The sequence below is a fragment of the Pollicipes pollicipes genome, unplaced genomic scaffold, assembly GCF_011947565.3.
Source record: "Pollicipes pollicipes isolate AB1234 unplaced genomic scaffold, Ppol_2.1 Scaffold_3447;HRSCAF=4054_pilon_pilon_pilon, whole genome shotgun sequence".
In the NCBI taxonomy this organism is placed as follows: Eukaryota; Metazoa; Arthropoda; class Thecostraca; order Pollicipedomorpha; family Pollicipedidae; genus Pollicipes; species Pollicipes pollicipes.
The window spans coordinates 13,469,760-13,486,292 of NW_023596297.1; the positions used below are offsets into that span (position 1 = coordinate 13,469,760).

Consider the following 16,533-nt stretch of genomic DNA (forward strand, 5'->3'; position numbering starts at 1 on the left):
AGGACGAGGACCGCTTCATGGACGAAGACCAGCTCAACTGGACCATCGCGCTGACGGCCCTGGCAGCCTGGATCGGCGCCTGCCTGGCCTTGCCCGTCGCCCCAGCGCTCGGGGCCAGGAGACTGCTGATGCTGACGCAGCCCATCCACGCGCTAGGCTCGCTCTCGGCCAGCCTTGGAAAGCACTTTGGCTGGGTGGTGTTGGGAAGGGGTCTCATGTGCATCTCGATCGGGATGTCAGAGGGCACCGCGCGGGCCTACGTGTCTGAGATCGTGCCCCCAAACAGGCGCACACTGTACACGGCCCTCTTGAATGGGATCGTGTTTGCCAGCCAGGCGTTCAGCGTTGGCATCGCTCGTTACGTGCACTGGCGGACCATGTTCGCCATCGCGGGCTTTGTTCCCCCTGTTGTATGCCTATCAGCGGTGTACTTCATCCCCAACTCGCCCAAGTGGCTGCTGTCGCACGGACACCCGGAGGAGGAGGCCCTGCGCGCGGTCCATTTCTTCCACGGAAAGGATGCCGATGCCGAAGCGGAAGTCCACAGCATTCAAGCCTCCCTTAAGCAAACCCATGTCGACGGCGTCTCCCTCCCCATGCGCCAGCTGATTCTGCGACGGGAGACGCTGTGGCCTTTGTTACTTATCACGGTCGAACTGTTTATGTACGTCTGGAGTGGCGGCATGGCGATCGCTGCCATCCTACCGCTTGTCTTGAATAGTGTGAACCTGCCTCTGGACGAGTACCAGAGGGCAGTGATGCCGGCGGCTCTGTCTGCCATATTGTGCCTGCCGACCAGCTTCGTCATCGAGCGTTTTGGCCGTTTGCCACTGCTGCGCGTCAGTGGCGCGATCTCCGCGCTAGGATGTACCGCGATCGTCAGCTTTTCCTACTTGCCCGAGGCGCTGCAGCTGACGCAGGGCTGGCTAGCGCTGCTGGGCGCCGTGCTCTTGCAGCTCACATTTTCGTGCATTGTTTTGCCCATCGCTTACACCTACGTTAACGAACTGCTCCCGAATCGCACACGAACCTTGTGCGCCAATGTCACAATGGGCACAATGTATATAGACCTCTTTATTTTCTTCAAGGTGTTTCCCATGCTCGTTAGTTCAATTGGCCTCGGGGGTGTCTTCATTATCCATCTATTGGTTAGTGTTTCACAGATTGTCTTCGCCACGTTTTGCCTTCCTGAAACGAAGGATCTTTCGCTGGAACAGATTCAGAAACTGTTTCAAACGACAAAGAGTACGTCGGGGACAGCATCGAATGCAGGCGATGCCAAACGGGCCAGGCTGGTGAGCAGGATCTCGCACTAACATAATCAAGACCACCAAGTATATGGCTTGACAGCACGTCGTGTTTAAGAAGTTTGGCTTAACCTACTGCACGGTGTAAACCCACGAAGGCCCTAAAATAACGCTTCGTAAACTCTAAATCAAGACGGGAACATTCACATTCAGCAACATGCCAGTTGCAACGTAGTACAGAGCTTGGCGTCACAGATTGTGGTGTGCTCGAAGTTTGGTTCGCCTACTGCACCGTGGAAACCTACAGAGCTCTGAAATAAAGCTGCTATAACTTCAACCCAAGACTGTAGGCACCAATTATTAACAAGATACCAGTTGCCATGCTGCCCAAACAGTCTGTCACCAGGGGTGTAGTTTTGTAACATATAATAGTGAGCATAGTACGTTTAAACATTCCCTCAAACTACGCCCAACACCGTGGTTTCTCGCCGAAGAATCCAATGCTGCGTATTGCGTACTCGTGTTTTCACCTTTTCGTGTGGTGTTCTTGCATATTTGTCCATGACTTCAAGATGTTTAATTGTACACGCATTCTCAGTTATAGCGCCATTCGTAAGCAATTCGATTACGAGTCTGGTTTCAGTGATAAGTATAGCTCTTATCTTATGTAGTACACGACGTGATTCGTGTTGGAATCTTGCGTAGCTTGCGCAACATTGGTTAAGAGCCAACTGACGGCCGTCATATCTGGGAATCCTCCTCACGAACGCCGGATGTGAATGACTCAACAGTTCAGCATTTCCTGGTCTTGAACGCCACATTGCCAGTGGACTGGTCCATCTTCGCGGGCGTTTAGCCCGGAAAATAAGGGTTTTAGGTCTTAAGACTGGCAGGGCTGTAAATTACACCAAATGGTCTTCAGGATGGCCATTTTAGTTCAAAACCCCATACATATGTGGGACACCATGAAGGACTCGCCGTAACACATCACTATACTTGTCAATGTGTGCTTGCTGCCAGTATCCCTATGGAAACTTGTTGGGATTGGGGTGTTCATCGGACGCTTGCAAAAAAGCCGCCGGTATATACAAACATAGAAATTTGGGCATGGGTGTGTAGCATAACAGCAGCTTGTCAGCGGTGAGTCAGGGCGAGGGTTAAACTCTCGATTGGCGTCCAGACATATGACTGGTGTACCCTGATCACTGGTATAGACGCCAACAATACTGACAAGCGCCAGTCTCAAATTCGTTTGATGATGCCAAATGACTGGGCTTAAAATGACAATGGTTGGACAAGATGCTGGTGGAATCATGGCCCTCAGCGATTCTTTTAGCCCCCAAATTACACTTGCCAAGCCAGCAGATATTTACATCCGACCGTCGATCAATATTCATGACTGTCACGATTTAGCTAAACATCGGCAGACTAATAAAAACTTGGCCCATGCATCTCGAACCACGAAAAGTTGGACATACAGAACGTCGCAAGATGCTATGTGCCCAAACACAACGTTTTTAAAAGCTTGGGCACTCGTCTAAAAGTACACATTCTGAACTCCGACGAAACGGTTTGTTCTGATTGACCTTGAACTTCAACCTAAAATGTTCCGGGTGGTTGCGCATGCTCACCATACCTTTTAAGGTTTTGAAACGCGCAGGCTTAACGCTGTTAGCCTGCCACTTGTTAGCTGGATCGTGAGAGTCCTGCATATTGATGTACAGCTTGATACCAAACTGCTGCTGGTTTGACAGGCGTCCCAAAACTTGGCCTAGGCTGGGTCAGGCTTGCCACAACGGCCAAGTTCTCGGTGCGCTGCCAAGTCATGCTTCTAATGGAGTAATTAAAAGTGAAATGTTGCCGAATTATTATCATGGATGTTTATCATGGGTGTGAACATTATTTGGCGTCATATGCCTCCTGTACATGTCAAGTTCGGGTCAGCTGTCATCACTGAAAGCAGTACTGTTAAAAACCTTGGTGTGGTGATGGCCAGAAACCTCACATTTGTACTGCACATAGATCAGCTTGTTGCCAGGTCGACGGGCGCTCTGATGGCCCTGTCCCATGTCAAGCATGTACTCCCAAGAGACACCCTCGTTCGCATTGTCGGAGCTCTAATTCTTTCCTCCATTAGATACTGTATAACACTGCATGGTACTCTCGGAGCCAGCTAGCTCCATCGCGTGCAAAAACTCGTGAACTTCTGTGCGCGGGTTGTGAGCGGAGGGAGAAGGTGTGACCATATATCGGATGTTGTCACGGATCTACGATGGCTTAGTGCTGATCTGCTCGTCAGATATCATATGTTGTGCCCGCTCAAAAAAGTCTTACTCACGAGCCAGCCACCAGATATAGCCGCGATGTTCACACGTGCTGAGCACACTCATGAAACGCGACAGGTTAACCAGCTGAGGCGCCCCCGAGCGGCGAGCAACTCTGGCACTCGCCGATTTACCTACCGAGCATCGGATTTGTTTAACTGCCTGCCGCCCGACTTGCGCAATGTTCAGAGTCTAGGCCGCTTCAAGCGCCAACTTATGGAGTTTCTACTGAGTGAGGCGAATGTTGGCACATAAATGGGTGCGTGTGTGAGTTCGATTGTGTGTGATGCCACAATGTGAATGCAACAGTGTGATTCACCGAGATGATCCCTTGACCGATGTGTGATGTGTTAGGCTATTTTTACTAGGTTTCACATTGTCTCTTTTATGCCCGTTGTTATCAATGATGACGTGTAACTTCTAAAGAGCCACTGGATCTTGTGGAAAGTTACGAAATATATGGGCATATGGACATGGTCAGGCTTGCCACAACGGCAAAGTTCTCGGCGCGCTGTCCAAGTCATGCTTCTATTGGAGTAACTAAAAGTAAAATGCTGCCGAATTATTATCATGGATGTTCCTGCTATCATCAAAATTTCAGCGCCTAGCGCAAATGTCGATGTTTGCCTGAGTCCAGATGAGTGCAGGATATTACATCAATTTAAAATGTAGCGTAAAAACGACGTTTGTTTACCATCTGAAATAATGATTTTTTTTGAAAAAATGTTATACCAAGCTTCAAGACTGGTTATGTGGTGTCCGAAGTGTCTGAAAAGAAGCGCCGCCGCTGTATAATTAATGCGTACCCTTTTCGCCAGCAGCGGCAGTTTCGGGCCGACCGACCTAGCTCCTCACTGTTCTACTGGTTGGATGGAGGGGGGGGGGGGGGGCGACTGATCAGGTTCCACATCCCGGCACGCTTCCTGGATTTGGTGAGGGCGTTTCCGGGACGCGTGGTCCTGACGCGTAGAAGGCAAACGACACTTTCCCGGCAACATCGTGCTACTAACAGTTGGCCTGGACGCAGAGGCTCTGGTGCATCTCTGTGTGTCTCTATGCGGACAGCACGACACCTTGCTTGTGCACTGCTGCGACCCTTCTGGTATTATTACTGCTTCCTCCGTCACCGGCATTTTGTAAATATATCATTAACTGGTATCCCGTTTTGTATCGGTATCGTATTTCTTTTTCGCATATGCTTTATATCCGATACATCGCAAAATATGCACTGAAATTATTAGCTTGCTCGCGATTGTGACCTTTCTGCATATGGTAGTCTAGGTAACCAGTACAGTGACAGAATGTTTTGAAACATTTAGACTAAAATGGTAGACAATAAGGCCAACGATAAGCCCCGGTGACCGAACAAAAAGGAAAGGCATTCGCTTGCAAGATGTTAAGATATTTTAAACCCCGCAAGCACAGCTTGCATTCCAGACGCAGAACGCTTCGAGAAGCGAGATGTAAGTATCTGGGAAAACCGGATAAGTATCATGAGTCCACGAAAAACACAAGCGTCATCTATAAACCAGGATTTGGTATCAGTGACGACACCTACGTTGGCGTTGCAACGCCTGTTCAAAGTGATTTGCAATTCAAAGCTAAGGCAATGAGCTTCAAAAGCACACCTGGCCTACGAGAAAACGCACGTTTTGCCTGATGTCAAAAGCGTTTCAGACGTCTGTAACTTCTCAATCTACTCAAAGGCTGTCTCTGAAAAAGGCCCTTTCCTATGGGCCTACAATGCTGTGGCTTGCCCAGGCACCCCGTAGTGACGTCACGACGGGGTTGCCAGATAAACTTTGAGGAGCCGCGGCAGTCTCCGATCTAGTGATATTAGATGCCTTTGCCTGCTTCAACATCTTAAAATGTGGAGCATTCCCTTGCAATCTTAGCTGAAAACCAAACGCTCGGGTTCTAGCAGAACTGCTCTTCCTCTACGCAAGTCACGCTGTAAGATTCTATTTCTGGCTTCCGCGAAATAAAAGGGTAATGAAATAAAGCAGTGCAAGTCTCCCCTCGCAGGAAGGTGCCCACTGGATCGTTCTGCGGATGGCATTAAAACGCACATTACGCATTAAAATGGACTGGTTAAGACATCTTGCAAAAATGTGGATTAGCACTGGACGACAATTTGCGTGTGCCAAGGCCCGTGAGTGCTGCCGCATGCGTGGACTAGTGGTCAGGTAAGCTCTAGCTTAAAGCCCATTTTACTCTTATCCGTCCTGGAGGTCCACCATTTGTTAACATTGAAATTAAGTCTTAAAACTGAGCTAAATCTTATAAAAATATTGCAACATTCGTAATATATTAAGAATCAATTTGACCAATGGTAGGTCAAAGTTAGGCCGTGGCTGTCAGCGGAGGCAACTTGTAGGTAATCGTTCAAACTGATGCGACAACGGAGTGTTAGATAAATCGATACATTTCTGAAGTAGTTTCTTGGGCAATAAAACAACTGAGTTTAACATCACAACCAATTGTATTGAACTTGAGTCAGGTATGAAGGTCAGGCCGAAGTAAAAGTCAACCTGTATGTTTGCTCGAGATTTGGCTGTATATGATAGTACCTGAAGCTCATTTCGAGATAACTTATGACAGTGACGGCAACAGACATCTTCCATTAACTTCTTACAGGTCAGAGTAGGTCATTAGCCTAAAAGGACCCAGGAGGTCAACATTTTGTTTTTAGGACCGTACAGTCTGGGGTAACCTTTCACGCATATTCAGATCAGAAATCAAAGCAATCTCGTAAAATGATGTTCACCATGACTTTCTAAAGGTCAAACAAGATCACAAAACTTAAATGAACATCAGTTACCTTTTTCTCATAGTAGGTATTTAAGTTCAATGCGGTTGCAAGACAAGGTCTGGGAGCATTTTTGAACACAAATCTGTAGTCTGACCATAGAGGCCACCCCACCCTGTGCATTGAGTATCTCGAGCTCTCTTACTTTTTTAGATCTCAGTGGGTCAAATTGGCCCCGAACCGAGCGAAGGGCATTGAATCGGCCATCCGGCCGCGTGTTAAAGGAACTCTCCCACACATATACACAACGTATGGACCGCTGCGCACAGAAGAGCTTCTCTGCTATCTGCCTGCCGATAACATTCCTGCTGAGATACAGCCGTGGCAAGTTGCCTTTCAGCTATCGCAGTTGAGAGAAAACGTGGCTGCGCCCACTAGATAACTTCCAGTGCGGCTACTAAAGGATTTTCTGTGGAACTTTCCGTACCACTTACTCATATTTTCAACCGGTCATTGCGTGGAGGGTGCGTGCTGTCGGTGTGGAAGAGAGCAACAATCACCCCGTGCCAAAGAAAACATCACCCAAGTTGCCAGGAGATCTGCGACCGCTAAGCCTCACACCAACTTTTAGCAAGGTTTTGGAAAAAGTCATTGTTCCGCACATTCTGGCGGATATAAGAGCAAGCATAGATAAGCGCCAATACGGAAATGTGAAAGATGCCTCAACGTCACAGTATTTAATTAGGTTGTTGCATGATTTGCTGACGGAGTTATACGAAACAGACAAATTGTTTTCAGGTTTCTGCCATAATTAGCATATATATTTGAGCAGCTAGTAAATATGACGGGCAAGCGGCTAAGATCAAATAACGTGAAGGGAGCGTTCCACATTTCAAAATATTGAGGCAAGCATCAGATATGATGGAAAGGCTCAATCGCCACCATTTTAACTGTTTGGAGTGTTTCGGCTTCGGAACACATTTCAAAGACATACTTTGGTAAACCATCAAAAACTGTATTTGAAATTAATAACGCTAGGAAGCTAAATCGTACCACCAACAGGATATTATAAGTAAATACATGTTATGAACTTTTTGGCTCTTAACACGCGCTCAGGTGGGGGTCAAATTGACCCCCCTTCAGAGTTTTCTGGAATGGTTTCTGAACGGCACGGTGAAGCTGCGCCAAATTTTCCATAGCTGTAGACAATTAAATGGCAAATATGTGGTATCCAAGCATTAGATGTAGATTGTAAGGCTGCTGATCTATGGCAGGTCAAAGCCAGACCATAGATTCAGTTAAGTCAGTTTCTAGGCCATCGTTCGGTCTGATGGAACAACGGAGTGTCAGGCAAAGTCGTACATCTATGAGGTACATTCTTAGGAAACACAGGAATTGAATAATAAAATTATATTGACCTATGGTCAGGTAGGAATGTCAGACCAAGGTTAAAACCAATCTGTTTTATCATTCTGGGGCTTGCTGTATGGGGTAGTTGCTGGTGCTCATTTCGAATGCATTGTTAACAGGAACCGCATTCGACATCTCCCATGGACTTCTTAAAGGTCTGAATAGGTCACTGACCTAAAATGACCCGGGTCAACATTTTGTTTTTAGGAACATACTGCCTCGCATTTTCTTTGTCGCTTCTTCAAATGCAAAACTCAAGGCAGCCTTGCATGATTTTGTTCATCATGACCTGCGAAAGGTTAAACAAGGTCACTGAACTTTAGTGGCCAAGTGAACTTTTGCCTTTGAACAGGCATCTAGGTTCTGGAGACACTTTGGAGACAAACTTGGAGTTTGACCTCGTTTAACCTTATGTGAACTTTACCTAGGATCCTCGAAATTTGACCTAAGTCAGTTTACGTGCAGGCCAAAACATCCTGTGGACTTAACGTCTCTGGTCCTCTTAGTTTCTGAGATCCCAGCGGGTTTAAATTGACCGAAGCGAAGGGCATCTAACCGGCCACTCGGTCGCGTGGTAAGTCGTTTATGGTATATTGAGTCCAAATTCTGCGGTCAACATTTCCGAACAGCACTAGACTTCTTTCTTCTTTTAGCAACCCCAGATGTCCTGCCGTGTATGGCGCGCGTACGGCGATGTTTACCAATCTGAAATTCTGTGCTCTTTTGAGTTTTTGTTTAATTTCGTACCCTGCGTGTAAGTAGTAAACGAAGACATTCCTGATGTTAAAACAGTTCTGTTTATCACTTGATGGCAGGTTTTTCCAAAACATTGCATAATATTACGGACAGGACAATATCTGTAGCTTGCGTAGAGGTATCGCTAAATACCGCAATCAGAAGTTGTCATCGTTTATCGGTGCAAAGCTTTGATGTCATGTGGACATCAATGGACACACACACACACACACACACACACGCACGCACGCACGCACGCACGCACGCACGCACGCACGCACGCACGCACGCACGCACGCACGCACGCATGCATGCATGCACACATACGCACGCACGCACGCACGCACGCACGCACGCACGCACGCACACACACACACACACACATACACACACACACACACACACACACACACACACACACACACACACACACACACACACCACACACACACACACACACACACACACACACACACACACACACACACACACACACACACACTCGTGGTGTGTGTGTGTGTGTGTCTCTCTCTCTCCTCTCTCTCTCTCTCTCTCTCTCCTTCTCTCTCTCCTCTCTCTCTCTCTCTTCTCTCTCTCTCCTCTCTCTCTCTCTCTCTCTCTCTCTCTCTCTCTCTATCCTCTCTCTCTCTCTCTCTCTCTCTCTCTCTCTTTCCGTTCCGAGCTGGCAGCTATTGCAAGGACGTGATAAAGATTAAACGATAGGGCGATTTAACAGCCCTTTTATGCCATGGGCTCGAACGGTGAGCTTGGTACCGCAGCGCCTTTTGGTACATCTTAGCAGAATCTTTTCTTTTAAGCATGTTTGATTAAAAATAGGCGTTGCCTCAGTATTAACGAGCACTTTATGCATCGTTCTAGTTTCATAGCTTTTGACTTAGCACGACCGTTTAGATAAAAGATAAATCGTACAAAATCACTCATATGCTCACCAATTTGTACATCCTTACGTTTCGAGATCCTATCCCATCGTCGGTGAAATCTAAATGGCACAAACATCATAATTTATTTTTAGGGATGAAGATTGCATGCTTCTCTCTGGAAATCATTTCTTAGTACCGACAACACAAATGAAGCATGGCTAACTGAAGTCAGACAAAACCCTATTGTTGCTTTGATACTTACAAGATACACCAATGAGTGGTGATTTCATTACGGGTATATGTTATGTGTATGAAAGTAATAATAAACAGAGTTTTGCCGGAATTTGTTGGAAAATATGCATTGTGTAATATAATAGCATTTAATTATTACCTTCACCAAAAATTTGGAGTTTCTTGGTCATGACCTTCGAGTAAATCAAGGTCAAAACAGGTCAAACTACAGATTGGTGTTCAAAGTGTCCCCATACCTTATCATGCAACCGGCTTGAACCTACTTGCCTATTCTAAGAAAAAGGTTACTGGTGCTCAAGATAGATCGGTGCCCCTGTCTGACCTTAAAGGACAAACAAGGACACTGGGCTATGATGAACGCCAGTTCATAGGTTTCTTGGTCATGACATTCGGGTGAGGTCAAAAGCGGCCAAACCCCAAGGTTATGGTGAACACAACGGTTTTGGTGAGCATATAATTAAGACATTGTTTTGGGTTTGGAGTTTTAATAAGCGTCAATAATCACGCTAGATGGTAAGTTCCTAAAATCTGATTTAGGTCATTTTAGGTCCATGACTCATTTCTATATATCGGAGAAACCGCCATTCAGTTGCTTACTACAACAAAATTTGGCTCGGTTACACCGCGCCCTTTAGAATTGATTCCGACTGAACCTGCAGAGGTGCAAATCGACCCCCATCCCAGTGGGTGTTAAATGCGCTCTATGCCTATCACTGTTATAATTTTAAGCATCCGAAGTTGTACGCATGATGGCAAATAATTGTGTTTTTTAAGTGCGAATCTTGTCGCGCTACATTCATGTTTACCATCACCCATTGTGCAATTCCCATAAATTGTTTGCCTTCTACATGTTTGCGAATTGGATGTCGTGCTGTAAAAATTCCCATATCACACGTGTTTTTAAACAGTGAATGAACAGTTTTTAACGTGTCGCGAACTGCGTTTTTTAGATAAGCAATTCTTTTTCAGGTGTCGCCCATTACTACCCTTTCCTAAACATGTCAACGGTGATGAAGATGACTGCAATGCTGGTCGCTTGCCGCCCCACTGCGATGTTCTCTTTGAAAATGTGGTATTCAAATTCTGCTCTGGGCTTAAAATGCGAGCTTTTTGTTGGCTTCCGTAGAGCGCAGGTAAAAAGCCAACTTTTGCTGAAAGCCACGCTATGCGCATGCCATTCCTGTGGCACTCAGCTTGGCAACTCTCTTGGCAACAGAACTGTGGGAGGAGCGTGGGCGGAGCCGACTCGTCCCCACCCAACCGTCATTCGTGTTGACTGCCCGTTGTCCGTGTCGACAACACGACCCTCCCCTTGGCATATATCGGCCGACCCGGGCTGCCCAGGCCCATTGGTGGCGCTGCGTCGAGCCCAAGCACCTCTCGGCCGACCTCTGACCCGGCAGAGCGCCCGCGGCGACGGCGGTAGCTGTGGCGGCATGGGTCTGAAGTCGCCTCACGCCCTCGGGCGCCTGGCAACAAGCGTCCTCCTGATCTTGAGCTGGAGCGGCGCGGCGGCAAAAATGCCGCCAGGCTTGACGATGATGATGATGGAAGCAGACTTCCTGCCGTCCAGTGAAGGTGTCATGATAGACCCGGCCAACGCCATTGTCACCCTCACCGAGCTCGATCAGTGTAAGTTGATGTAGGGAAGAGTCGAATACCAGTGGAACTCGCGGAGTCGACCAAGTATTCTTGCTTGCGGAAGTAGACCATGATCAGTGAAAGTCGTACCGCTATTCTCACCCATTTTTCACATTTGAGGTTGCACGAACAGGCAGCAGCACCAGTCCCGGTCGCATGCCTGGAGCGTGTTGCTCGTGTTGAACGTGAATGCTCGGAGGAAAACCTACATAGATCCCAGACTTAGGTTATGACGGCTGGGGAATGCTTTTCATTTCAAAGTTGTGCTTTGTCAGTGTACTGATCATGATTTTATCACTATGTGATTTCGATCAAAGTTGAAGCTCTGGGCACTTATATGTAGCTTGGTCCTGTGCCAGCCAGATGGGCCATTGCTAGGTGCTCAGACAGACAATTTGGATAGAAGAAAGTACAAAGCACAACCGTTTATCTCGAAGTTGAGTATAACAACTTTCTCAACAAGTTTTACTCGTGGGAGGTAAATAAGTTATCACCTTTTTAGCATGATGTGATCCGAGTGGCGGACGTACATGTTCAATTGACCGTTTTCATATATATTTCTTTATTCAGTAAATTTGGGAACGTGCGCCACGCTACGCTAAAAGACGCATGACGAGAACTGCCGATCTTCACACATCCTTCGCATTCATCAGTCATTTCACAAGCATATTGGGGCATTACCCTCTAGCAGGTCCTCGGGCCTACGCAACGAACTATAGAAGAAGAGTTGTAGTTCAGCGATGCACACGATGTGAGGTAGAGCATAACTGATATGTGCCCAGATACTCAGCATGTCATCATCCCATCTCCTTCTCAGGCGGCTGCCGTTTGCGCTGCCTTATCTCCTTGGAGTGCCTCAGCTTTAGCTTCCACATCGCCTCCAGCAACTGCACCCTCCATCGTGTTGTCGGCAGCGCCAACATCGTGGAACACCGCGCCGGCTATGCCTTCCGTGTTCGTGAACAAACGGGTGAGAGCCGCCTGCCGTCCCTCATCGGAGTTTAGACGAACATATTTTCTATGCTTTTTCAGGCCAGTGTCACTTCGTATCTGTTCTGCTCTGTGATTGCCCGTGAGTAACAATGCGCGAAAATAAGCAAATCAGGCATAGCCAAGCCATACATGCATGAAGATGATGTACGCGGACGCTACCTTAGCTTGACAGCGACAAAAGCAGGGCAGGATGTCTGTGGCGGAAAACACACCATACTAACTAAAGTGTAAGTATCAAGATGTTTTCGTCACCATTTCGGATGTACCCGTATTTATCAGCATCACGATTGCTGTTGTTGCGATGGCTAAGATAACAGCTTTTAAATTATCCAGGGAACAAGGCAATGTTAAAATAACAAGCATCAGAGGCGTTTGGATCTTGATGTCACGGTTTGATCCTCAGGTCAGATGTCGCTTACTGATATCCAAAATTCGTCGAAAGTAACAACTTCGAATCCCCGTAGTCACCCGTGACAGTGCAGACAACCAGCTCCACTTCATGATGTTTTATCACAAGATAACAGTTTTACCTTCAGGGCAGGTGAAAATTCCCGGTACCTAAAGCTCATCAGCAACAAAAACTATGAATCGACGTTACTCCCTCGTGTATAAAACACAATGAGCTTCTTTCCGACTCGAACGTTTCATCTTGAGGCGACGGTTTGACTTGCAGGCTAATCCCAAGTCTCAGCCAAAGACTCAGCACACACTTCGAACTCGAGAAACTTTCCAGTCGCACTATCATGCAAAGCATACAATGAGCTCCATTCCAAGATCATCTGTTTTAATCTCAATGTCACGGTTTGACCTCCGGTTCAGGTGAACTTAATGAGACCCAGAGACCCACTGCAGAAAGTAATTCCCATTTGTTGCAGCAAGCCTGACCCGGAGGTTGCATAGAGTTTCTAGCGAGCTCCGCTTCACCAACTGGGTGTTTTATTTGGTTGGCACGATTTGACATCAAGCTCAATTTCATTCATCCGTTAACATTCAAAAACATCAAAACAAAAAACGGCAAAGTGACATAGCTACCCTGTGATGTAAAGCGCACAACCAGCTCTATACTACAGTTGAGTGCGTATTTTTAACGCTATGGTTTAACCTCCAGGTCAATTCAAAATCATCAGGTAACCAAAAGGGATCAATATATCTGGCTTTACTTAGATATCATGATGATATCTGGGTAATGCTGATGCTGATGATGCCGATACAATATAAGAATATATATATATATATATATATATATATATATACACAAATTGCACGATCAAAAAAAATCCACGACAGACTGTTTTAATAGCAATGCCACGGTTTAACCTCCGAATCGAAGCAAATTTTGTGGTCACATGAACACAATAGCTCCAACTTCACTACGACTGCAAATTTATGCAACGGCCGCTGTTTGACCTCTAGGTCAGGTCCAGCCTTCAGGCACCTCAAAACACATCTGCGTTGAAATTCGTGAATCTACTTCATTACATTGCGGTGTTGAAAGCATGCCTGAGCATGCCGTAAATCCGGTCTAAGACGTGCCTATACTATCCAAAGATCGCGTGTTACGTCAATGACAGCTCTCACTAATTTAAAAAGTATAGCTATGGCCTGCAGGTCAGAACGATGTTTCAGTATCCAAAACCCATCCATAACGAAGAGAACGAATCTACGAAGTATCTATCTTCTAAATCATACAATGAACTATATTTTACGACCTATACTTTTATAATGAACTATATCTTATGAGTATTTTACTATTATTTTGGAGAGTTTCTTCCAAGGCCGATTTAGCCCGCAGGTCTTGTTCCAAAAACAAGCCACTATTCTGAGGTGCAATGAGCACCCACGATGCAACGCTACATCGCTAAATGTTGTCCATAAACGGTCTGCGGGCAGAACCAGACCATGTGTCGCCTCTCACACGGCTACGGCTGTCTCTGAGTTGACGTGCCTGGTGACAAGGCGCCGGCCAGGGTTTTATTAGTCACGTGTCGCCAGTCGGGGACTATCCCTATGGTGGGATAATCCCCGACTGGGGACTATCCCTATCCGCTCCATCCATAGTCGACTGTTGACGTGTATCGTTTTCAAAAATACCTAACGTGCTACAATAACGCATTTTGGTTGATGCGTTGCTTGTTACTCTTTAGAACACGTTACTAATTATTTCGAATTCGTGTTTCTTTGCGCACTGTCTTGTGTGGTTGTGATCCAGTATGATAAAGCGATTGGTTATTTCCTTCATTTGTGATGAGATTATGAAGCAAAAAATATCTCTCCTGTCGGCGTTTAGTATAGCTCATAACCTCTACTACCTCAGAAGGTTACGCAACATATCTTACCGCTGAGTTGTGCTACTTTGACTAACCAGTTTCTTGGGAAGGACCAGGCGAAAGTGAACGCGGTTTCTTGGCTAAAAACATCTACATTTAATAGAATGAATTCCCAGTTTAAAAAAGTGGTTCACGTTTGTATGGCGTTTGAACGGAAAAAGCCACCTGGAAGATCATTCAATGCAGTTCACAGCCCTGCCCTTCCTAAGACCTAAACCCCTCTAGTTTCTGAGCTACACATCCGCGAAGATGTGCAGACTGTGTAGGGATGACCATTTCAAGGTCACTCAGGCGTCCGTGACGCCATAGTAACTTGATCTAAATTCTGTCATTCTACAATCCATGCGGCAATCAAGGCCAATACAAAATTGTCGAGTCATTCATATCTGGCGTTCGGGAGCATGATTTCCAGATATAACGGCCCTCAAACGTCTCCCAATCGATGGTATGGATGGATGGGTGGGTAATGGATGGATGGATAATGGATGGGTACGATGTCAGCCAAACAATGACATGTTAAGCATGCTTACTAAGCAGAGACATTCTGTTCACTAGAGCAATCTTTGCCACTAAAAAGCGTACCAATAGTCATAGTGAGCTCATTTGATCTTACCTCATTCTTGCTTCAATATTTTCATATGTGGAGCTTTTCCTTTAAAAGCGGACGAAGCAAGGCTATCTAACGGGTCGAAGTAAAAACGCACTCGGTTTCAGGCAAAGTTCAAAAAGATAGCCACGTACCGAGTAGACATTCCTACCATAGGCTGTTGATTTGTAATTTTTCAGTGGGTATTAAGAGAAAAAAGGCAACTACATCGCAACCGTAATATAGATCACCGCTGCCACCTCCAAGCGGCTCCAAGAACCCCCGAGCAGGGGAGGGAGACGCGTCGTCCGTGTGACGGACTGTATGGCACCTCTCCATTAACGTCAGATCGTGCTGCAAACTCTAGCGAGTGGGGTCTCTGCTGTGTCATGGGAGCTAGTCTTCTCCGAGCTGTAAGGCCTTCAATGCCCTGCTTAGCTGTGGACAAAGTTGGATCTCGTGATCTATTGTTCGTTGTGAAAGCTCAAATACAGAATGCCATTTTACAGTATAGCTTTTACCTAAGGCACTTGGGTTATGTTGAGCTCCGCGAACAGTTCGCGCCCATCGCACTGTCGAATTGTCATCGATCCCATATTTCGGCTGGCATTGATCTTGATGTAAGGGTACGACCTTGAGCCATGTGTCGCAATCATCGGCCAGAGGCAGGCGATGGGTCATGATCTCGTTACTAATTTTACATTATCTTTTTTCAAAGTTTAAGTATGTTTGAAAATTGTTTGGTCTCTCCCGCCTGTAAGCCGTTTAATCGGACAAGTTGAGGCAATATTACGAAACACATACTTTGCAATTTTAAAAGAAAATGATGCATTGGCTAGATCGGATGGCACGAAGTCTTAATCGCGGTTTAGTACGACTTCTTAACGTGGAGTGAGATGAGGGTGAGATAAAGAGTGGTGCACATAATTCGAACATTTTTCGTATGTTCAAAATAATGCAGATGTGCAGCTGCTCTTTCCGGGATCTTATTCGTCAGCAAATGGTAGTTGGAAAGCAGGTTGCAAGGCCAGCCAAGTCCCTGTAGACACTACCAAACGAATGGAATGTTAGAAAATGCAACCCAAAACGTCATGATCACCATTTGGAGACAGGTATCACCGAATTTCATCTTCGGAATAGGAGGAGCATGTCAGGTTTACTCTCGAAAATGCATGGAAAATTACTGGACAAGTTCATGCAAAGCAGTTTGGCCTTGTTCAATGCGGGCGTACTTCCCAAAGCTGACAAATATGGGACACCCTTTCCTGAATTGCATGATCTTTTCAGATAACGAAAAAACATGCTTTATTATAAAAAACATGTTTCAGACCGTTTACAAAGTATGTTTATGGCAGGAGATATGTCCCAACTGAAACAGCACAGTGTCA

The 16,533-nt window shown here is 46.2% G+C and overlaps 1 protein-coding gene across 1 annotated transcript in view; it reads left to right on the plus strand.

Annotated features, from left to right (window-relative positions):
* Positions 1 to 1,316, plus strand: part of LOC119092154 (putative metabolite transport protein CsbC) — a gene marked incomplete at its 5' end in the record, with an annotated part of 1,407 nt that extends 91 nt beyond the window's left edge. The window contains 1 exon segment of the mRNA XM_037215130.1: positions 1 to 1,316. This exon segment is cut by the window's left edge and continues 91 nt beyond it. Coding sequence (XP_037071025.1) covers positions 1 to 1,316 — 1,316 coding nt within the window.
* Positions 1,317 to 16,533: the final 15,217 nt, after the last annotated feature.